This window comes from Medicago truncatula, chromosome 3 (genome assembly GCF_003473485.1).
Source record: "Medicago truncatula cultivar Jemalong A17 chromosome 3, MtrunA17r5.0-ANR, whole genome shotgun sequence".
NCBI lineage: Eukaryota > Viridiplantae > Streptophyta > Magnoliopsida > Fabales > Fabaceae > Medicago > Medicago truncatula.
The window spans coordinates 45,370,868-45,395,074 of NC_053044.1; the positions used below are offsets into that span (position 1 = coordinate 45,370,868).

The 24,207-nt window shown below is 31.1% G+C and overlaps 1 protein-coding gene and 1 long non-coding RNA gene across 4 annotated transcripts; both read left to right on the top strand.

The window, feature by feature from the left end:
• Positions 1-1,357: 1,357 nt before the first annotated feature.
• Positions 1,358-7,572, top strand: LOC11444223 (RNA-binding protein 2-like). Of its 2 annotated transcripts, XM_003602239.4 has the most exons (7): positions 1,363-1,613; positions 4,674-4,795; positions 5,328-5,562; positions 5,644-5,705; positions 5,777-5,858; positions 6,915-7,031; positions 7,152-7,572. In XM_003602239.4, exons 1-6 carry the CDS (start codon positions 1,529-1,531, stop codon positions 7,013-7,015), a joined length of 687 nt encoding a protein of 228 aa, XP_003602287.2. In that variant the 5' UTR covers positions 1,363-1,528; the 3' UTR covers positions 7,016-7,031; positions 7,152-7,572. The 2 variants fall into 2 exon arrangements, with proteins under 2 accessions (XP_024635727.1, XP_003602287.2); XM_024779959.2 differs by lacking the exons at positions 6,915-7,031; positions 7,152-7,572 and having other exon boundaries at positions 1,358-1,613; positions 5,777-6,174.
• Positions 7,573-20,873: 13,301 nt separating this feature from the next.
• On the top strand, positions 20,874-24,129 carry LOC11430805 (uncharacterized). Of its 2 annotated transcripts, XR_003009912.2 has the most exons (5): positions 20,874-21,215; positions 21,367-21,436; positions 21,549-21,614; positions 23,765-23,829; positions 23,938-24,129. It is a non-coding gene; the product is annotated as an uncharacterized lncRNA (long non-coding RNA). The 2 variants fall into 2 exon arrangements; XR_005645100.1 differs by lacking the exons at positions 20,874-21,215; positions 21,367-21,436; positions 21,549-21,614 and adding exons at positions 23,119-23,292; positions 23,375-23,484.
• Positions 24,130-24,207: the final 78 nt, after the last annotated feature.

Sequence of the window (24,207 nt, forward strand, 5' to 3'; positions counted from 1 at the left end):
GAAACAAATACATGGATATTCATATGTTTGATCATCTCTACCATTGATATAACAACACAAACTATTTTTCTCAAAAGTGACAAAGTCTCATCCCAAGTTCATGTTATGTTGCTTTGTTTTGTTAATCTTTTAAATTCATCAAGACTCTGATTTTGGATCCCAACCACTCGATTCGTTATGAAATTTTTAATGTCTCTTCTTCGGTCATGAAGGGTGACGTTAACTTGAGAATAAGCATTATATATGTTTTCTAAAAAAAAAAAGGTTGTATTATATATGTTTCCTGAAAAAAAAGGTTGTAGAAAAAAGGTTGTATTATAAATTTGAAATTAAAAAAAAAAAAGATTTTAAATATTGGATAAATCATACACAATTAATGTTCTTTTGCGATTTTTAGGAAACGATGAGACTTTTGTTCAGCAGAATGTTGCTTTGTGGAGGACATGGACCAATTTTATTTTTTAAATGTGCGTCATATAGTCGACTGTGGTTATTGATTGATGATTGGTTAGGGATTTCAACAGCTTTTTGTGGAAATCTTCTAAATCATTCTATTTGATTTGAGAGGTTAGGTGAGTTTTCAAAGAATTCTCGTATGACTTTTAACATCATTTGAATTTCGGTGCTTTATATAACTTGGAAGGAACGTAAGGAAAGATTTTTCACAACAAGACTGAACAACTTATTTTATTAGCATAAAATGTTAAACTCCAAACCCTTTAATGGTTAAAACTTTATTGTATTTTATTCGATTTTGATTACTCTACTTGGAAGTGAGACCATTTATTGTCTTTACAAGCCGTTACGTAATCCTTTTGTAATTTTTAGGTTTTGGTTACTTATTGCAACATAGTCTGTATTTTGTAATCATTGAACTTCTAAGTTTTCTCTCGTGCTAAAGGAGCTTATGTGGTTTATAAATATATTCGCATAGTCTTTTAAAAATAATAAATTCTTTTGTGATCATAAAAAGAAGGGTCTAACTAATCAGTACCATAAGACACAAGTTAAAGAACTAAAAGTTTTGCATCGAAAAGAACACTTTCCAACTTAAAAAAAAAAATAGAATTCATAAATTTCAAGACACTCCTCCATACTTCCTTCGTCCTAAAATATTTAGTACAAATTTTAAACCAAAAGACATTAACTTTGATTGACTAGTTGTTGTTTATATTTTGGGACGGAGGAATTATATAAGGAATCAATAGAGAGAAAAAAAGAAAAAGAAAATTGTCATAAAATTATTATTTTATACAAATATCATTTCATTTCTCTTTTTCTTTTGTAAATGTGAAAATGTCAAAAGACTTGCAAATTTCCCTAGAGAGAAAAAAAGAATTAAAAGAAAATAATGGAAAAAAAGTAAACGGACTTGCAAATCGAGATAGGAGGAGTTAGTTCACAACATCGAACAAAAGTTGTGTTGTGTTCCTGTTGAGTTAAGGAAGCACCTCGTGTAGACTTCAACAAACACACCATTCGTATTCACAATCCACCTCATCGTACTCTGTCTGTCGCCAACACCGTCATGTCTGACGCTTACTGGAGATACGCCGAATCTCAGCAGCACGCTCCCCCTACCATCCCCGGCAAACGTCCTCGTACCGAATACGGTATTCAATTTCTTCTTCCATTTTTACCCTTCACTTCTTCTTCTTTTCAATTTAGGGTTTCTACTTCCCATATTCATTCATTTTTCATTCGCTACGTTTTCTTATCGAAATTTACATAATTTTACCCTTTTCAATTTCGGGATTTCTAAACCATTGGGCTTTCCCAATCGTGATTTTTACTGTTTCGATTTTCTACTGAATCTGATTAAGAAGACTATCTTATCTTTTTTAAAATAATTTACAATGTTTTCCCTTTTATATACGTATTGGGAATCTCATGTTTTTCCTAGTTATAGGTATTTGTATTATGGATGTTAGTTGTTTTGTACAATGTTTTAAGAATTCTTGATCTGTGTTAATGTTTTAATCTTTGTGCTGTTTAGTGTTTACTTGTTTTAAATTTGATACGCTATCATTATCATGTTTAGATTGTGTATTAATATAAATAAGGCATGCAACAAGTAAATACAGTTGACTAAAATGAAAATGCAATTGTCAAACTAAAGTTTTGGGTTTATACACTTCAATGAAAATTATTTGTTTATGTCTGTTTTAAGAAGTACCTATGTTTGGGATTGGGATTCTGGCGTCAAAGTTACCTTAACTTTCAACTCTTATAAGCCATCACATGGATCTTATGCCACATGTAATTCTCTCTCTCTCTCAGACAACAAAAGCAAAAAGACACGCTTCTCTCTTGACTCCTCTGCCACGCCACTGCCCTAGGTAAAACCAAACCTCCATGATTAACTCTGAGCATCAACTGTCATTCTCGACTACCGCCGACGTCTTGTCTCGACTAATACAAATTTTTATGCACCGTGTCTGTAGACTCCAACCATTTAAGATCATGAGCTTTGTGGTTACATCACAACAAGTCACAAATTTTTAGAGTTTTAAATTTCTCGCTGAAAAATATTTGTGTTGTACAAGAGAGAGGCACCACAGAACAACATATGACTATGTTGTCATGTACATGTTAATTTTGTAAATTGCAACTTTAAAATGTAAAAGATTAGAATTAGAATTAGAATATAATTGTTTAATTCGTGGAACTATGTAATGCATACGCTGGTTTGAATTTTACAGCTAACATCAATTGCGATGTTGCTTGTAAATTAAAAATGACGCTGAAGAGATTAATATGGTGGTGAAAATAGCTTGTTCAATGGGGTTTATTTAGTCGATAACGGTTCTCTAATGGCAGTTGTATGGCGGAGTAAGAAGATGGAGTTTGTGGGTCATATTTCTTTTTTCTTTTTTTTTTTTTTAATTTTTTAAAAATTAAAAGGTAAAGCCAGATGGCACAACATGAAGCATAAGATCAATCTGGAGGTTTATATGAGCTGAAAGTTAGGGTATCTTTGGCGCCACAAAGTTAGAGAATCCGGATCCTTATTTTTTGATAGTGGAAATTCATCTGTATGCCTTTTATTGTGCTAGCTATTTTTTGGATGCTTAATTTAATGATGTGTTTTTTTCTCTTCCAATTAATAGTTTTTACTTGTTGAATAAAATCATTGACTTGAAGTCATTGCAAATTACAATCATATTTTTCACTATTTTCTCAATTCAACAACAGCCCTGGCATCTTTGTTTCTGTCTTTTCACAGCTTCTAAGCTCTATCTGATTTATCATTTGCAATTTAACCATAGAATGCAATTGAATAAATATATTAATCTGACATCTGTATGATACGTACTTCATTGCTCTATGCCATTTTCTATAAAAGGTGGTATGGTCTATAAGTATTAATATTATTAATTGATAGTAATTAGTAAGTAGGAAAAATGCAACAGTTCTGATATTCTATCTAAAGCAGTGGTGGACTTGTGTTTCTTTGGAGTAAACTTTACATGATTCATGGCTATTAAATAAACAAATAAGATTTGATGTGAGCAATCTAGTGGTTTATTGAATACTGAAAATGCTTTCTTTATTTTTTTGTTTATTATTTTCAAGAAACGAAAACCATGTACGAGTATTTGATTAATATATTTGGGTTAATTGTGAAACCATTTTTATTGATCTGTGTTGATGCATTAACAATCAAACTGTTCTTAAGATTACAAATTTGATGCATGTGATAATGGATTTGAACCAGTTGAAGAGTTGGGAAGCTGTTGAACACCAGTCACAAGCTGATTCTCAACTTTACTAATGTTGCAATCAATTAGATTGAAAGTAATATAGTTGGTATCAGGCTAACCTTGGGATTACTCTTTGGTAACCACGTTAATGTTAGCAAAAACAAGCTTTTAGGGTATCTATATCTAACTATACCCTAACTTTGCAAAAGTGCAATTTTTTTAAAGATAGAGGGCCAAAATTGATAATTTTTTTTTTGGGTTTTGCAACATTTTATAAAGTTAGGGGGGCCAAAAGTGCAATTTTTTTTGTTGAGGGGCTAAGATCGCAACTTTTGCAACGTTAGAAGGCCCAAAAGTGCATTTAAGCCTATTATTTTTCACCGTTGAAAACATTGTCTAACATAATGCTACCAGGAATCATTCATCACATCTCATACATTGAAAAGCAACTAAAATTGCCAGTTATCATAACTGATTTACGAGAATAAAGGCATGAGAATTTGGTGGACTTAAAACTAGAAATAGACTGCAGGGCGATAGCAGTGTTGACGCCCCTCAGCTGATTTGTGAAGAGTTTTTCTCTATGTTAAAGAGTCCCACATTGGAAAAGAGATGACATGAACATGTGTTTATAAGTGGGGGCAATCCTCACCTCACAAACCAGTTTTATGGTTTGTGTTAGGCCCAACCACAAATTCTAAGACTCTAAATGGTTTTTTCCTTGTTTATTTTTCAAACTTACCCTCATATACATCCTTAAGCCTAGATCTGTCTAACATTTTGGCAAATCTTTCATTCGGAGATATATAATTCAACAATGAATGAACAGCCAAATCATACAGTTTCAAATTCAAAATTATGGTATCTTTAGGCTTATATCTCAATTAATTAATTTACATTCATCATGCAAATGATTCCATTCTCCAGTCTTTCTCTTCTCATTAATTTCAATGTTGCTTAATTTTGAAGATGTCTCGGGCGTTCATAACTTGGCAAATTACTTTCCCCATGACGATGATAGAGGAAGGCTCCAAGTAATTAGAGATACCGAATCACTCGATGCATCCTATGAGCGTTACCTCCGTAATGCGGTATTAATTATTTTTCTTGTCCTTAAATGACCAATTATCTGTTCTTGTTTTCCATGGCCCTATTCGGCATGTTGATTTTTTTAGGCCACTAAGATCTTTTTTTTTTTTTTTTTTTTATCTTGCTTTTGCTATGTATACAAATACAGAGAAGATACAAAATTGATCAAGTGCATTTTTAATTCTTAGACTCATGCTCAAATTATTTCCATTAAGTAATGTTTTAGCTCCAAAGTTCTCTCTCGGAGATTTCGAGGTCTCACGGTAAAAATTGAAAAGCCCTTTCTTTAAAGAAGATTTTAGAAAAAAATGTGGGATTACTCTGTCCTATTATAATTATTACATTGTGTGTGTGAGATTTTAAAATCTTCCCTTTTCTGAATTTCCATCCATTCACTCTGAGCATGTGATGGGATAAATTATGCAACTGGATTGAACACCTGTTTAATCTAGATTCGTCACAAGGCACATGATGAATATGGCATCTAAACAAGCCTATATGTTTTAGGTTAACTTATTGTATATGTTGCTGCAGATTTCATCTCATGGTTCGGGACAGTCTACTAGAACCATTGATGGGGGAGTTCCCAGTCATTCTATTGATGATTCTCATGTCACAAGTATGGGGGGAGTTGACCGAAGAACAAATGTAAAAGACCAAATCCTGGAATTAAGTGGTGGAAGGCCTGACCATTCACTTCCACCTGGTGCTACCAATACACTATTTGTGGAGGGTTTACCTTCCAACTGTACAAGACGTGAAGTAGCCCGTATCCTTTCATCTGGTTACCCTTAGTCTATTGTTTTTCATTGCCGATTCCTCTTTCTTAAGGCCTTAACACACTGTATAGATATTTTTCGTCCTTTTGTTGGCTACAAAGAAGTTAGACTTGTCAGCAAGGAATCAAGACAGGTAAATTTAATTAAAAAGAATAAAAATTATATTATTTGCATCGGTGGATTTTTGACTGGGATTATCTGCAGCCTGGGGGTGATCCACTGTTACTTTGTTTTGTTGATTTTGTAAGTCCGGCTCATGCAGCAACTGCCATGGATGCATTGCATGGTAATATTTCCTTTTCTTTTATCCTTGTAATGACAACCTCATACATTTTTCTAAGGCAGTGTGTTCAATTTCTTTATTCCCTTCATGTGCTGATTTTAGAGAATAGAATATTTTTTCCTGCTATGTCCTGTACGTGGAGTTGGTAATAACAGTTCGTGTTTAGGTAATTTATGATGAATCTTCCTCTCATGGCAGTGCATCAATAGTGTGGAACTGCTCTTAGATAAGTGATAAAACTGACTGTATGGCTCGAGAGTGTATAGTGGAAACGATATAAAGAAATTATGGCAAGGATATTTCTTTTCTTTTTTGAAAATTTATGGCAAGGATAGCAAGCATCCAGATAAGAGTGGGGAGTACTACTTGGTAGTGTTCGCGATAAACTAAGAAAAAGCTCCATGTTTAACCGTGTGAATATATTTCTTATATATCCCAACGTTGTCACGCTCATTGATAAAGCTAACACCCATATTATATCATTTTCTCATCTATCCCAATTATGAATGCCATCCATTTTTTGATATTTCCATATTATGGAGGGTGCTCGCTTCCTGGTTTGAGCTATTCATCTGCGCTTGTTTGCTGCACAAAACATGTGGCTTTCCCGACCAATTAAGCCTTCTTTGTTTTGGACTATCACGTTTCCAACTATTAGCAGCGTAATCAGCCTTTCATGTCAAGTTATGTTTTAATGCTGCATAGATACTTAAACTATAGTAGGATATATTCTTCAAGTATTCTTTGTTTTGCCAAATACCCAAAAGCAGAGACAGTCCAACAATGGGGAACGGAGACTCACTGAAGGTTGCTCACCCTTCTTCCTCTTCCTTCTCTTAACCAGCAAATTTAATCCCTTTCACATTAAGTGAAGGTATCACATGTTCCCCTATGTTGGATATTGGATTTGAACGTTAGCAGATGTATATCAGGTTTATTATGTTTTAAGCTGAGGTAAAGTATAGTACACGTCTTACAACATCTGCCTGCTGCCACCCTCTTTGGCTGTCCAGATGTGGTTAGTTTTTCATCGTAAAACAATGAACCTTAATTTTGCAGGTTACAAATTTGATGAGCTTGACCGCAACTCGGTCAATTTACGGTTCCAATTCGCTCGCAACCCTGGGAGGTCAGGTGGCGGGCATCGTGGCAAGCGTTGAATTATGCATTCTACAGGTGATTAATGTTGTCATTTCGATCCGCTCACGCTCTGTTATTAATAGTCAGTGGGTGCTGAATTAAAGCTTCAATTTGAATGGTACTCGTGCTTAATCGTAAAACGAAAATTCTATGTAGGAATCGCGCGTATTGGGGAGGTTGTGTTTGTGAGAGGCAAGTGACCAGCCTTGCAGTAGAGAATTACAATTGCTTTCGTTAGGAACAAGTTGAACCTTTTGAAATTCGTTTGCTAGGCGCGCTCGCTAGAGATTCAGACTGCGCATTTGTTCTAGAAGATTGTCTAATTTTATTTGATATAAATTTCTCTGAATTGTTTTGTTCGGTACAAGTTTGTTTCTTGAAGGTGTTTTACTGCTCTTGCGAATATCTGGGAGTAAGACACATGCTTTTTCCATACATGTTTGCAGTGAGCATTTTAGATATGTAATATTGTTTATGTTTTCCTAAGTTGTTAGATGACTATTAATTGTGGCTAATCATACAAGTAATGTTTCAATAATAGTACTTGGTTTGTCCCAAAACCAACTTACCAAAAAAATTTCCTTCATTTATGTTTTTATTATTATTATTTTTAAATTGTTGCCCGCTTGCATTCCATGTCTGTAACTTTCTAATTATTGATAAAAATATAATTGTTAGATTGTAGTCAATTTAAAATGTTGGCATATTTGCTTTCCCAATTAAGATACAGTATTGGTCTGATGTGTGATCTATTCTGGATTCCACAGTGGTGGTAGCTTTTTAAGTACAATGTTATTCTTTTCCTTTCCAATAATTTTTTTCTGGCTACTCTTGAAAACATACCTCATATTGTGGAATGACTTTTGATTCCCGTGTTCCTAGTTGTTAGTGTTGTGTTTGTAGAGCTGATTTATTTGGGGAATTGTGTTTGTGGGACATGAAATATTAGAGAAGTCACTGAAGGTTATTATCGATCTGTTATGATAATGCTATGAGCAATGACTAGCTAATCATAGCCTTCATATTCAATGATCAGATTAGTGTTGGTTATTACTTGATTTATTCCGTGAGATTGCAGTTCGACGTGGCTTTTCAATTTGTAGAGTATTATGTAATATATTGAGGATGCTGCTTGTGGCATGAAGGCTTCAAACTTCAAATTTGATTGTTTTTGATTTTATTTTATTTTTTTACCAATAAATCGAAATTAATGTATGTTGTGCCTTTTATCACTTCGCACTATAGCAGTTGTTCACATTGTTCTTCTACCCTACATGAACTTTTCTTAAGTTGCAATGCGGTTTACTATGTCGTGAGTCCTATGTTTTGCTGTGTGTATAGTCTCTGCCTTTTCTTCTTTTGTTTTGGAATTAGTGTATTGTCTGGTTATTGACTGTGCTAACGCCAGATAATACTGCTACGTTTGTTGTGGTTGGCAAATATATAGGAAATAAACCGAACTCGTAAAGTAAATTAAAAAGTTCTCATAGTAAAAGGTTTTGCTGGATTAACACATTGATCCTTTACTCCCAAACCCAAAAGGTTAATGCTCCTTGTTCAAAAACCCAAAAAACGAAACACACAAGATGATATGGCCATGAGTCATTGAATTTCAACATCACGTCGCCATGATTTCCGTTTGTTTTAAATCACCACACGTTTCATTCTTGCCACACAATTTAGCAGTGCTCAACCCATATTCCACACAATTATGAAATTGAGTGATTGTGAAAAAATGAATGAGTACGAGTCTGAGTATACCAGTGCGTTGTGGAATGTGTTTGGAATGCTCTTCCAAACACATGCTAAATAACCCACGTTAGGAGGTTCATCTAAATAACCCAAGGAGGGCAGATTTCTTTCTTAATTGTATGGAAAATGGAAAATAATATACTACAATGCATAAAATTTGAGATTTTGCTGTTTATATAGTTGCTCTAGTCAAACTATGAGTCACTGCATTAGGTTGCCTACAAGATAACTCCACCAACGAGTTTCTTCGGTAAAAGTTTGTTTTATGAATAATTCTCCCAAAATCAGAGATAACAAATGAGAGGTTATGGAATTGGTCTACCACCATTTTTTAGTCAAGTTCAAAAATAACAATACATCGATACCCAGCACCAGCATCCACTAAATGAATATAAATAGGTCATATGCTTCATCTTTTGGTAAGCTCAGTTTGCTATCAAATTTGTCAGTTTTACTCGAATAAGATGGCCACATTGATCTCTAAAACACATGCCAAAACCAACCATTCCATTAGTAAAGGCGGCATCGATTGTTATAACCCTTCAACATACCATGAGGTGGTTTTGTCCAAGAGCAAGAGCAGGCTGCGATTCTAGAGCTGATCGATGGTCACTTAGTTGTTCTTAGCAGCTTGCCACAGCTACAAAAACCCCGCTACACAGTCACTTACTTACACTAGCATGTTCTTCCACAATGTCGCCTAACAGCTATAAGTTTTTGTCATGCTAATGACTCGACAATAACATGTGCCAAATACTACAACGATGATGGAACAAGGTGTCACTATACTTGAAGAAAAAGTCGGTAAAATTTGTGAAGACAAGGATAACCAGATCAATTGAATCCCGAAATCCAGTTTGTGAGTGAGGAAAGAGAAATGAAGAGATGAGGATGTGTGAGAGGGAAATCATGAGAGATATAGACACATAAAGGGCAACATGGATGACAATTGGGGAGTGCAGCAGCCTCTGATCCGAATCCAACATGGGGAACATGAGGATTCCAAATGATCGACCAATCATTAGGAACAATAAGCCTAGTTATATCTAATAGAGTATTTGTATCTAGATGGTGAACCAAAAAGAGATACATATAGTTTGTTAAAATTTGAAAGTCACGAACATGTATACTTCTAATTTTAATGAAAATGAATTATTATTTTTTCGGATTAAATGTGAGGTGCAACACATACTTTTTGGGCGGTCATCCTTTTCGTCATAGTAATATTATCGTCTAAACATGTTTAACTACAGAGGTCTGATGAGATCCGAGACATTGGTGCTAGTATGATCACACATAAAAAGAAAATAATTTTAATCATTCATAATAAAAACCGAAACCAAGATTTCACAAAAATACGATTTATAATTTACATGTGTTAAAATGTTAGTTTTGAATAAATTAGGTTGACGTTTGTTTAGCATATTTGGAAATTTCAAACATAAAGTTATCACGTCACGACATCCATGAACTCACAGCTACGCACCAAACCAACAAGTAGTGGTCCATGACATAAATTTATCAAATATGAAATATCAATTGATTTTTGTGGGCTTTTACTGTCTTTAGTTCTATATATAAAAGAAAGTTAAGTCAATAAAAATTGATACATTTAAATTAAATTTTAGACTAAATTCATCAATTCTTGTTGATTTAAACTTTTCTTAAATATAAGATCGGAAGTATTAGTGCTTACCAGAAGAAACAATAATCCTAAGGATGATTAAATAAAAAAACAGATCGAGTAATTGTCATTTTTTTTGTGGCATTACGTTGTGTCTCTTTGTTCATTATGTAGTTTGCATGCTTGCTCTTCATCATTACCAAAAAAATAGCTTACTTTTCATGCTTCTGGTTACTTGATTAGGATGTTTGTTTGTTTGTTACTAATTAAGAATGTTCAGTTTGGATTCAGAAGTCCTAGCTCAACTGGTAAAATGCCGAAATTGTTAGGCCAGATGTCATGATTGGGGTTCGACCTCCACTTGTTTGTGTGAGTTTATAATGGCTTTGCCATTTCATCTATCTACCTAAAAAAAATGTTCAGTTTGGTATTTGGATGTCTGTTTTTGAATTTTCAACGCTCAGCCTCAGTTTTTCTTCTTATTCGACCTTTTATTGTTTTCATTCTTTTGTCCTTCTTTGCATCTTTTAGTTGACTTGTTTCTTTGATGAATCTTATTTTTTAACTTTACTTCTGTTTTCCTTTTTACGAAACATTTTTCTTCTTTATATAGGAAAATATAGTGCATTTTATTTAAAATCGAGGGCTCAATACAACCATGAACGCCAATAAAACTTTTGAGAACAAATTTTTGAGATGGTTGCTTTAGCTAGCTAAGCAACCATATTAGTTTGTAGTTGAACCACAGTGAACTCAACCCAAAAAATATTCCAACACTCGAGTAATCAAAAAATAGAACCTGGTGATATCCTCTTGAGAGTACTTAAAGTCATCAACCATCAACTTGGGATGAGTGACCACACCTACACCTCATTAGAATCTCATTCCTAGTCCATGATAAAAGGTTTTACATGACAAGCAAGCACACACATCACCTAGTCCATGAATGTAGAAAAAAAATATAAAAAAAGAGAATAATAAATAAGAAATATATTTATTAATAATAGCATGAATTTTTAATTTAATTGATTATAAACATTATTTATAAATAAAAAATAACTAGTGTTCGGACAGACACTATTTTTTTTTATTGCACTTAAGGGGGGCATTATAAGCAGTATTGTTTTCTATAATTTGGGATTTTATTTGAATTAATTATTTATTAATTTGAATTATATAATTACTTATTTGTTTTAGATATAAGTATAAATGTTTTTTTAAGGAAAATATAAGCATACATGTTTATGAGTTGTGACTTTCAAATTATAATAAAACCTACCTATATTTTCAATGATATATATCAATAATATTATGTTTCTAACTTTAATTTTATTTTTATGGACTAAGTCAATTTTTTTTTTTTTTTTTTTTTTATAGAGTCAAAATCTAATATCTATACCATTATATGAAGACAACTCCCTCCACATATAGAGTCAAACCACACTTACAAATGTATTTGCATTTATCTCCCTTCAAAGGCAATAACAGGGCTCGAGTCGGGATCTCCCATATTTAATACACCTATCTTTTTACCACTAATAATTCATGCCCTTGGAGTTATTGTTTTTATTTTTGTCATAGACCACATTGGGTATTTTTATCATAGATCACAGAGTTTTTCAATACTAAAATGATTCTTCACTTTAAAATAAATATTTATCAAACATTAAGTTTTAAAAATCTGTACTATATACAAAAGAAATAGAGGATTTCATAATGGGTTTTTATTATTCTATTATTAAAACAAATTCTAGAATAATGTTATATTGTTTGTTTATTAAAAAATATAAGAATTTATGTTATATTTTCTAAATTATTTACATTGGTGCTATTGAAAAAAGAGAGTATATTTTGTTACAAATAAAAGTGAAAAATATCTATACTATATATAAAGAAAACTACCCTTTCAGCACTTTTGGGCTTGATTTTTTCTTCCAAAAATACCCTCAATATTCAATACAAATAACACATGTAACAAATAGATAAGAATAAATTAATATATTAAAATAAAAGTGTAACAAACATAAATGTTAAGTTTTTTCCTTTATCATTTAAAAAGTGTAACAAACTAGATGATTGTATTTATACTTACTTTTTCATTATCTCAATTATACCCTTAAACAACAACTTTCTTTATAATAAAAATTGTTGTTGGTGTCATTAAAAAAAAAGAATTTAGATTATATTTTTTTTGTTATATTGTTGGATTCATTGAAATAGATAATCATGGTTAGTTTGATTTGTTATAATTTGAAAATAAAAAACATATATTTTTACTTTTAAACAAAATTAAAAAAAAAAAAAAAAAACGTTCATAATATTCAAACGTTAGCGCAATAGAAAGAGCGGAGTGCCTGTCTTGAAGAAAAAAAGAAAAAAGAAAAATCAAATTTAAAGTAAATAATTAAGGAGAATTTTGTTTTGACTCTCAAAGAAAAAAACAGAAAAAAGCGTTTAATAAGTGTCGATCTTACTCAAACAGATTAATAAAAATACTAGTAAAAGAGTATCCGAAGACTAAGGATGGGAGTGAATACATAAGCTATAAAAGCATCATAACTCCATAAGGAAAATAACAAATAGAGAACAGTGAAAAAAAAAAAAAATCGCATAAAAGGAGCAAAGCAGAGTCAAAGAGAGCGATCATTCTAGGATGGCAATGGGTAGGGTACTACAATGCCCGTTCTTATACCCGCATTTATAAAAAATACCCGTATCCGTGTTCGTACCCTCGTGGGCAACAACTTTAGTCCCCTTCCCCATACTCTATGGGTACTTAAGTGTCTATACCCGCACCCATTACCCGCACTTTAACTATGGAAAAACAAAAAAAAACATCACAAATGAAATAAAACTACGATCTCAATTTTTTAAAATTAACTCATAAAATAACATAAACCGTGGTATTTAGTCAAATAGAAAACATCCGAAATATTCCTAAAAAATTATACACCGGCATGATGGAGTTGTTATTGTATTAAGCAGTTGTTTGGTTTAAGTTTAGGTTTAGGCTTAAATAGCTAAATAAATTAATTAATTATACATAAAAAATAAATAAACAATTTATGATATTATATAAATATGTATATGCGGGTCTGTGGGTCTGGGCAGTATAGTACCCTTACCCGTGCCCATATTCATTTAATTTTGTGGGTATTACCCGTACCCGTACCCAGATCCATAAAAGCGGGGTTTTACCCTACCCATTGTGGGTATTTTTTGCGGGTATCCATTGAATCTGGATCCAATTGCCATCCCTAATTCTGATATCTATCCTCTTGAAAGGTAAGTCCTCTTAAAACTATTGCATGCATTAACTCATCATGAATCCATGATTATGATATATATCAATGTTTCTCTTTTTGTAATTTTAAGTTTTCTTTCACTTTTCACTCATTAAACTTCATCGTATCTTTGTACCAAAAAAAAAAAAACTTCATCGTATCGAACATATTATATTAGTCTGTTTGATTCCGATTTATGGATCACATAGGTTACATCAGTTATTTTTTTAACGTATATTCCAAGTTAGTGGAGTTGGCTTGTATGATGCTATGAGCTTTGTGTTTAGTTCTTAACCTATAGATCAAAAGTGCTTTAGAAAAAGTTTTAGTTTTATCAGAATGTTCTATTTTTTCTTAAATATTGAATATGGCGATGCCCATAATCGAAAAAGACTCTTTTTTACTTCAATATATAATATATATTTTAAGATTAGGTTAAAATCAAATTTTTAAAAAATAAAACAAAACTTCAGTTCCTAACTTCAAGTTTCAAAATAAAACAAATTTGATAGCGACTCTCTTAACTTTTATAACTTTTAGGTGAACACACTGAAGTTTGCTTGGTAGATACCATCATCCAATTCTTTTTTTTTTTTTTTTTTGGTAGTGTCTATTAGAACAATCGCTATGTTCTATGCGCAGCGGAAAGTGCTTATAAAAATAAGTTGTTTAAGAGCAAGATGAAAATAACAGAGAAATTGTGATATAATGTCTGTGTGTGGAGCCTAGAAACACTTCCATGTCTGTGTGTGGAGCCTAGAAACACTTCCATGTTTTATAGGTGCTTTTGGTCAAAGCATAGAGAGAAATGATAATTGATAAATTACGGGCAACTTCCTACATTTTAAAAAAGAGGATGAATGTGGATTGTAATCACCAAAGTGAGAAAATGGAACCACCAAGGCAATAACAATGGTTTGTTTTCCCTCTCCACTTCCTATAGTGGTTTGTTTTCCCCCTCCCTCCCATTCTCCAGGTTCTCTATAATGTGGGGTAAAAATACTGTCACAAGAACACATATATTATCTTGATTAAAAGGTTTGAGGAGTACAAATAGGGGTAAGTCAAGAAAGTTTTCTCAGTTCACAAAGGTTCATGGGAATCTAACAAGTAAATATAAGATCACAAATAGATGAAGAACCGTATGATCTTTATGTTCTCTCTTGTTCATAATAACTAGAAAAACACTTGGATGAAATTGCAAACATTCTATAGATACTACCACTCAATAAGACAGCAGAATGAGTTAAATATTTCACTATGTGTTGAAGACATTATCTGGATTTCATCACTATGGTTGAGAGAAAGATGCATATATAAAGTAAAAGAGGCTAGCTTAATTCAATGTGTCATGAAAATTATACCAATCAGAACATTGATGTTGCTCAACCTTATAGGCCTTTGGTATGAACAGTGCAGTTAAAGAAATAGAATCCAATCAATCAACATTATCATGTATGCTCTACACTAGAAAGTTTCTTGGTAACCAAACAACTATTGTTTTTTCTATAATACATTTCAATTTTCAACATCCTATTCAGTATTCACCATATGTGTTGAACACGGGTCAGATGCATCCTATAAGTAGTTTATATCCATATATGCATTACTAAAAAAAAAACAGTGAAATATTCATTACTGATGACTTCGTTCCCCTCCCAGATGAAAGAATATTACAAACAAGTAAAAAATTGCAAGAATTATTAACTTTACATTGATGGAGAAGTCGCAAAGTAGGCATGTACGGACCATCACAAACACTAAAAAACAAAGGCACATTGTTCACCACAACCAGATGACTACAAGAACAACGGAAAAAACAAATAGTTATAGAAGCTATAAAACTTATGATGCGTCCAAAACCTCAAAGCAAATAGAACTACAATTCACAAACGAACCATTTAGCAACTATAAGAGATTAAGAGGGGACTTCTTGGGAAGTATATCATCCAACATTGGTTCAAGTCCTGGATACTGCAGTTTAGTGATTTAGGTTAATTAATAGTCACATAGTTAACACAAAGACTGTGACTATGACTGTGACGAACATTTTGCTTGGTTATTTGGTTTTGTACTTGTTTAAGATATTTTATGTTTTGTTAAGTTTTAATTAATAAATAAATATGTTTTGTTTAGTTAAGTCATGAAAACTATTCCCTCCATTCTTTTTTAAGTGTCTCTTTTGAAGAAAAAAAATTGTTCCTATTTAACTATCACTTTCAAAGTTTCATGTAACATTAAATGTTGTTTTACCAATATTATCGTTAGTTATTTATTGCGGAGATAAAAAAAATATGAAATGAGATGTTAAATGAATAAGATCATCATAGTAAAAGTATAACTTATTGCATCAAAAGTAGTAGTAACAATTATTGATTGTCTTGGTTTGTGTAAAATGTAAAAAGTGACAATTAAAAAGGAACAGAGGTAGTAATTAATAAAATGGTTAATTATGTTTAAGGTCCCTATAAATAAGCGAGCTTCCAACATTGGTCCCTATTTAAATTTTATTAAATTTTTCACCCCCAACATTTTTTTCCGTTTGTAAGTTTGGTCCTTGCCATCGAACTGTGCTGACTAGGCTAACAAAATGCTGACTCAGACATGCCACATGGACATTTCAAATGACATGACTGTCATGTGGTAAATGACATCATATGTTTTTGGTCCCTATAAAATTGGGACATTTTAAGTATAGTCCTTATTTAATTATATTAGTGTTCTTAGTCCATATAAAAAAATTATGCACTCAATTTTAGTCCCTACTAAATCTAAATTTGTTTAATTATGTTTAAATAGTTAAGATTTTGAACAATTTTTTGCACAAGTGTTAAGAACATCACAAAAAGTTTATCTGCAAAAATTTATTTCTGCGTCCAGATTTTTGTTACTTTTATTTTGAACTTTTGTCTTTTAAAAAAATTCATATTTAATTTATTTCATGTTAAAAAATTCTAAATTTCAGTAAACGAACCTTTTGTAATGTTCTAAACTTGTATAAAAAAAAATCATTGAAAAATTTAAAAGTTTTTAGAAGAGCGTCGTCAGCATGAACGAGGTGGTGAAAAATCCAAACTCTCTCCTTCTACCCTTTTCACCACCTCGTTCACGTCGACGACGCTCTTCTAACCTTCACTTGCAAATTCATCTAAGACATCAATTTCAACAACTGGATTACACGTCAACTTCAACACAAAAAAAAACTCAACAATCTTCACCATTGAAAAATCCAGCAACAACCTTTTCAAGGTTTAGATCGGGAAACAAAGGGTGGGAGCAAGAAGATTGAAGAGAGCGAAGTAGTAACAAAGAGAAACAGTAACACATATCTGCTTTTTTTTCCCCCGACAAATTTAGGGAATGGCTGGAAATATTTGTAGGGTGAAATATTTTTAGAACATTACAAATGGCTCGTTTACTAAAATTTAGAACTTTTTAATATGAAATAAATTAAATATGAATTTTTTAAAGACAAAAGTTCAAAATAAAAGTAACAAAAATTTGGACGCAGAAATAAAATTTTGATATAATTTTTTGCATATGAACTTTTCGTAATGTTCTTTAACACTTGTGCAAAAAATTGTTCAAAATCTTAAAAGTTTAAGCATAATTAAACAAATTTAGATTTAGTAGGGACTAAAACTGAGTGCATAATTTTTTTATATGGACTAAAAACACTATTATAATTAAGTAAGGACTAAACTTAAAAGGTCCCAATTTTATAGGGACCAAAAACATATGATGTCATTTACCACATGACAGCCATATCACTTGAAATGTCCATGTGGCATGTCTGAGTCAATATTATGTTAGCCTAGTCAGCACAATTTGACAGCAATGACCAAACTTACAAACGAAAAAAAACGTTGGGGATGAAAAATTTAATAAAATTTAAATAAGGACCAATGTTAAAAGCTCGCTTATTTAGGAACCTTAAACATAATTAACCCTTAATAAAACAAGTCAATGTGTCATGGAAGATGTTGTAAGTTGTAACAAAAAAAGTGTTTAATAAGATTGGTGTTGTGACACATTAACTTGATTCTATTAATTAGTTTTTTCCCACATTGATTTATTTATTAATTAAAACTTAAAAAAAAAACATAAAATATCAATTTTAACCGGTACAAATATGGAAAATTGAACTCCTAAAATCCAACCAATTTTTTTAACAAAGTCAATATAAAGTGAATATGAATTTATCTTCATCCAAATCTTCAGACCCAACCCACAACTTCATCCCCTAACTCGGATCTTCATAACCCAAATATTAATTAAAAAAAAGGTGATGCTAACTTTTACCTTTAATGCACAAGTTAATGAGTGTAAAATGAAAAAAAAAATATATATATTAAAAATATAACTTTTGAAAATTTTAAGACATTAAATCTACATTTTTCAAGAAAAAAACCACATTTAGATTCTTAACTTATGTTTCAACTTTCAAGAACACAAATGTACATTTTTCATTTAACAAATACAAAAATCATAAATCATTAGGATAAAGAAAATATATACATCGTCCACCATTTAATAATATTACAAAAACGTAAATGAGAATCTTATAGAGAAAGGATGAAATGCGATGCAATGGAAAATCTTAATCAAGACCATAACAAGCAACTTGAACCAAAGCTGAAAGGGTTAATTCGTGTTATCCTCATGCTATATTCATGTAAGATGAATAGAATCATAAATTTGCGTTTAAAAATCAAAAGCTAGAAATTTAATCGTTCATAATCCTTCCATGTTACAAATTTTGTAAAACGGTTGCAACATTGATTTACATATTTTGAGTTTGATTGACTTTTCCTCCATAATTTAAGTAGACTGAATTATAAAGACAAAATCAATTCAACTCAAAATATCTAAAATAATAGTTGTAATCGTTTTACACAATTTGTATGAAAGGATTATGGAGGGTTAAATACATTTAAATTTATTTGGCACTACTATCCAAGGCAAATAAATTACATATTTAATCTTCCATATCTATACCTATACATAAAGGCAATACAATTTTTTGGTGTAGCCTAATTTACTTCCATAATTACCCTCAATGGTTACTCTAATTTACTCACTTTAACTTCATTTTTATTTTAAAAAAAAAAAAAACAAAAAAGAATAACTTCATATGTAACTTCACGTAACTTCCATAATTACCATCCTTTGTTTCTTCCTCAACAAAAATCATTTAACTATCATTTAACTTCATGTAACTTCCATAATTACAATCATTTGTTTCTTCATATGTAACTATCATTTATTCCAAAACAAAAATCAAACAATTGAACAATTGAATGGTTGAAACATTGTTGAGAGAAGAAGAAATACGTTTGTGGATATCACGTGGAGGACCAGTTCAAACAATTTTGGCTACTACAAGAAGATACAGGTTCTACATACTTTCATTAAATTACTTTGCATTATTCTTTGGATAACATACAAGTTAATTTTGTTTACCTTTCTGTGTCATAAACTTTATAAATGATCATGTTAAGTTTGTATATACTATGACTTGAATAAGATTTCACAGTAAACAAATATAAACTCATAACTTTTAGTTTATATGCGTTAAATATAAGGAAGTAACGCATAACTTTTCACCATATACGTTAATAATCATAATTTGACAATACTCAACCTTATATCTTGGTTTGGTTTGGTTTAACCTTATATACAAGTTGGTCTTATATCTTGCAATTTATCACAGATCTTTTAAGTTTCAACTCCAATAACCATATAAATAGCAATAGAAACGACAATAATACATATGTGCATTAAAGAAAGAGTGTAAATTCAATTATAATTACTAGACACACTACCAAAGAGAATCACTATATATTAATATTAGAGATATAGGCAGTAGGTTGTAATTATACTCATCAGGTTTTTAGTTCTTCAAAACCCAACATGATTTTAGAGCGTGTTTACACCAACGATTGGTCTGAAGAGTTAGAGAAAGAGTTGGAAGCATGTCGTGAATCATTGACCCATGAAACTGGCAAACTGTTGTTTATGTTTTAAAGTGATTGGATAAAAACCTAATTAAAGTTTTTACCTTTATCAATTGGGTTAGTGATAAAGATTGGTTTATGTTAAGTTCTTATATATTAAGTTTTTAGCTTAGTATATGAATATCAATGTCTCCATTTTCTAACTAGAGATATAGGCAGTAGGTTGTAACTATACTACATGTCTTCGTTACTTTTTTTTTTTTTTAGATAACATGTCTTCATTATTTGAAGATCAATATTTAACCATATCATATGAATGACAAAGCCTCCATCAATGAAAATGAACACTAATCTTTCTATCATTTTTTGTCCCTCGATGAAAATTTGTATGGCAATGCCTACATTTTGTAAGTGCCTCCACTAAACTTGTGCAGAACCATCAAATATTAATACTAATATAACTACCGATGCAAAAACTTATACCAATGCCTTGATAATTATTCAACAAACTATTAATTTTTTTAATAACTGAACTAATTGTTATGCAAAAAAATGTATTCTCAATTTTGAGGTTGTGACTCTTTTGGTTATGCTTAATGTAATTTTTAGAGAGCTGCACGGAAGGAGCGATCTGAATTTAAGGGACTTCTAATCCTCTCATTTTTTGACAATTCAGATTTCTTTGCTGATTGAGTTTGTGTAAGTCACAATATCTCTTATTCCTATGTTAATTCAAGAAAGAATATAATTGTCTACTTTTTTTATTTGAAATAAATTATTTTAGAATATGTTTACAATCTTTAGTTTAAATTGGTTTATGTGGGAACAAAAAATTGTCTTTTGGAAAGCTGGATCTGCATAAAAAAAATAAAAAAAAAACTAATTAATTATTTAAGAAGATTTGTATCCTTTTTTAATACATTTTTTAATAAAAATATATTGTCCTACTTTTTCATCCTTTTTTTCCTTAATCCTTTTTGTATCTATTTGTGTTTGTTTCCTTTATTCATTCTTTTATTTTCCAATTGAAACAAAATTTGTCACACGTTTAAATGATTATTTTTTAACATGTATCAGTTTGAAGATTTTATAATATCATCGAGTTTGTGATAAAAAATATCAATCTCATTTTCATACTATTTTAGAACATAGTCCACATTCATAATTTTTTCCTTTTTTTCCCCTGCCGGCACTTTTTTAATAATTTTTCCTTCTACCATCATTTATTTTTGGTTTTGATAGTAACTTTGTAAATGCTTCTTTCAATTGCACAGATCAACAAACATCAAAATAAGATGGAAAATAATCGCGGGCAACAGTCAAGGGATCTGCAAAGGGAAAGACGAACTCAAAATGCAAGAAATCCGAGGCAAAATATGAGCACCGAGCAAAGAGAACAAGAATTGTCTAGAAGGCGAACAAATTATAGACAATAAAAAAAAAGGGGGAAAACAACCTCAGACAACAAGTGAAACAAACAGAGATCACATGATGCCATGTAATGATTTGACAAATTTAAATTTCACATCGTCACGTGTTCAAGGAACACATGACAATGAGGCTGGAACAAGTAGTCGTCGACGAATCAATCACACCACATCTGGTTAGTGATAAAAAAAATATTGTTTATTAATTTATTTAAAGCTTACTTCAAATTACAAATACTTATAACAATTTACAATATATTAATCATTTTTAATAAACTAACCTTCGTGCTTTCTACTACAACTTATATACCGTCATATTGATTCAAGATATTTTCAAGGAACTCATGACAATGAAGCGGAACCAAGTAGAATAAATAGTGATGACACACTACAAGTGGTAAGCACGATATTTTCTAACAATTACTTAGTTAAATTTAGTAATTATATATCTTTATAATTCCTCATATTTAGCCACATTTTCCTAATAAGAATTCACTATATTTTTTCAGAGACTCCAACATTAAATGTCTTCTCCGACACCACACCTAATGACGCAACATCGTATTACAATCAAGGTACGTACAACTAAAGTTATGTATTACCAAAAAATATTAGTAAACAAGTTTGAATTTTTATTTTTCTTATTAACATCTTAGACTTATTATTCACAATTCACAATTTTAAGTTATTAATACGTCGATTTCTCCAACTTTTTTAAACTTCTTTACTTTATACCACTGTTTAAACATACTAATAACAACTAGCCAATGAACAATTTACTCTAGAAAAAACTATTTTAATTCATATATTAAATTAAAAGTGTGCCTATACCAAAAAAAAAAAAAAAATTAAAAGTGAGCCTCCTAATAGTGAACTATGATGACGAGAGTATGTATTGAATTAAAACACAAATAATAAATGTCCGTTCTTCAAATACGGACCCGATTCAGAGGTGAACCACTTCTTTCTTATACAGGAAGGTTGACCACACTATTTTAAATATATAAGGAAGTTTTCAAACAAAAATAGAGGTTCGTGTAATATGTCCCAAAATAAAATATGTTCTTATTCAGTTAGTCGGTCTGACAGATTTTAAATACTATCGTCAAGACGATCACTATGAGAATAGTTCAATTAATAGGAACAATGCATTATAATATACAATGATCAGATTTTGAATCTCCTTCACCCCGCATATTCACCTTAAAAGTGAATTTTAACCACTAACCAAGTATGTCATCATAAATACAAATTAACTGAAAACATTACATCATGTTCATTTAAACAGTATATAATATTATCTTTTTTTTTTCTTATGCAGGAAAGTTAGAACACAATGATATCTTCCATCTAGAGCTGTCAAAACGGGCCGGGCCGTATGGGCCGGCCCGTTTAGCCCGAATAAATATAGGGCTTGGGCCTAAAATATTGAGCCCGAATTTTAATAGGGCTTTTCAGCCCGGCCCTTAAAAGCCCGGTACCCGTTAGGGCTAGCCCGAACGGGCCGCGGGTAGCCCGTTAGCCCGCATAACAAAAAAAAATCCTATAAATTATATATATTTTTCAAATAATTCTTTACTTAGTTGATTATCAAAGTAAAAAAACAAAAGTGAAAAGTCAATGAATTAACACAAATATAAATGTAATATAAAATTATATTTATTCGTTTCGTTATTTATAATTTTAAAGATCGAATATATAAATATTTAAACCATAACGTATCTAATTTATTTAAAATCATTTTCCTCGTCGTTTTAGTTTACGACGTTTGTACGAAAATGTTTGCAATTTATTTTTGTGCTAGACATTATTTAAACATATTAAAAATATTATTTATAAAAAATTATAGCAATGTTTTATAGTACTATTTTAAAACAAAAAATATATAATTTTTAATACGGGCCGGCCCGTGTAGGGCCGGGCTCGGGTAGTATATTTCAAGCCCGTTTTTTCAACCGGGCTTTTTGGCCCGGCCCGCTAAAGCCCGAAGCCCGCTAGGGCCGGGCCGTCCGTTTTGACAGCTCTACTTCCATCTATGTCAGCAGTTGAAAAAAAAAAGCATCTTGAAATGTACTTTGAAAAAAAGGTATGTTACACTTAAATCTTAAATTAACATGTTGTTTTCAACAACTAATGATAGACAATAACATGTCTCAAACCTATCACAAAATTCAGGAGGGAGAGTTTCAGAAAAAATAGAACATTTGGAAGGATGAGGAGTCACTTTCTTCTATGTGCAACATTGATGACAAAGTATTTGCCTTGGTATCAAAAACCATGTCTTCCTATGACAACCTCATCATCATTTCATTAATACTTAATTTTTTAATGACAGATTCATCGTCTAAAGGTGTACTCTCTTGGGTGGGGTTCAACAATAATAACTGATAAAACACATATGTGGAATATTGTGAAAAGAGAAATTTTGGCTCAAAGAAAATATAGGTATTTAATGCATTTATTTATAAAAATATTATCTACCAAATATATTATTTATCACTAATTCATCTTTGAGACAAAACAATAATTTATTTATTTTAGCAATTTGCCTAATCCAATAACTACGGAGAGCTATCAATCTACAACATCTAAGTTAAAACAAGATATCTCTATTGATCAGGGTTTTTATTTTTTTTATTTTTTATAAGCTTTATATATTACTCTTATATATATATGGTGTTCCATAAATTATATTTTCATATAATATTTTGCAATTAATTTGTAGTTTTTCGAAAGACAAGAAATTATCGATAAAGGGGTGTACGAAGAATTAGCTGCAATTCTTAAAAGGTAATCAACTTTTTAAATTTTAAATGATGTTTTATAGCCTTTTTCACGTACAATTTAGTCTTTCCGATTAACGACTAATACAAGTCATCTGTATCAAATAAAATGCAGGGAAATGAGACATGCTTCTGATTCTAATTTCATGTTTGGCCTTCCCATCAAATTCCATCAATGACGACAAATAAAATATTAGTGATGATAAAAGTACAATGTTATTATTAATGCTTCTGAATTTATGATGTTGAATATGATTTCAAATATAGTTTTCATTTCATCTATGTTTTAATATATGTTTATATTAATATGTGGTTATATTATCTTTGTTTTAATATGTGTTATAACTGGGAATGCATATTTCATGTCATCCACATACATATATAT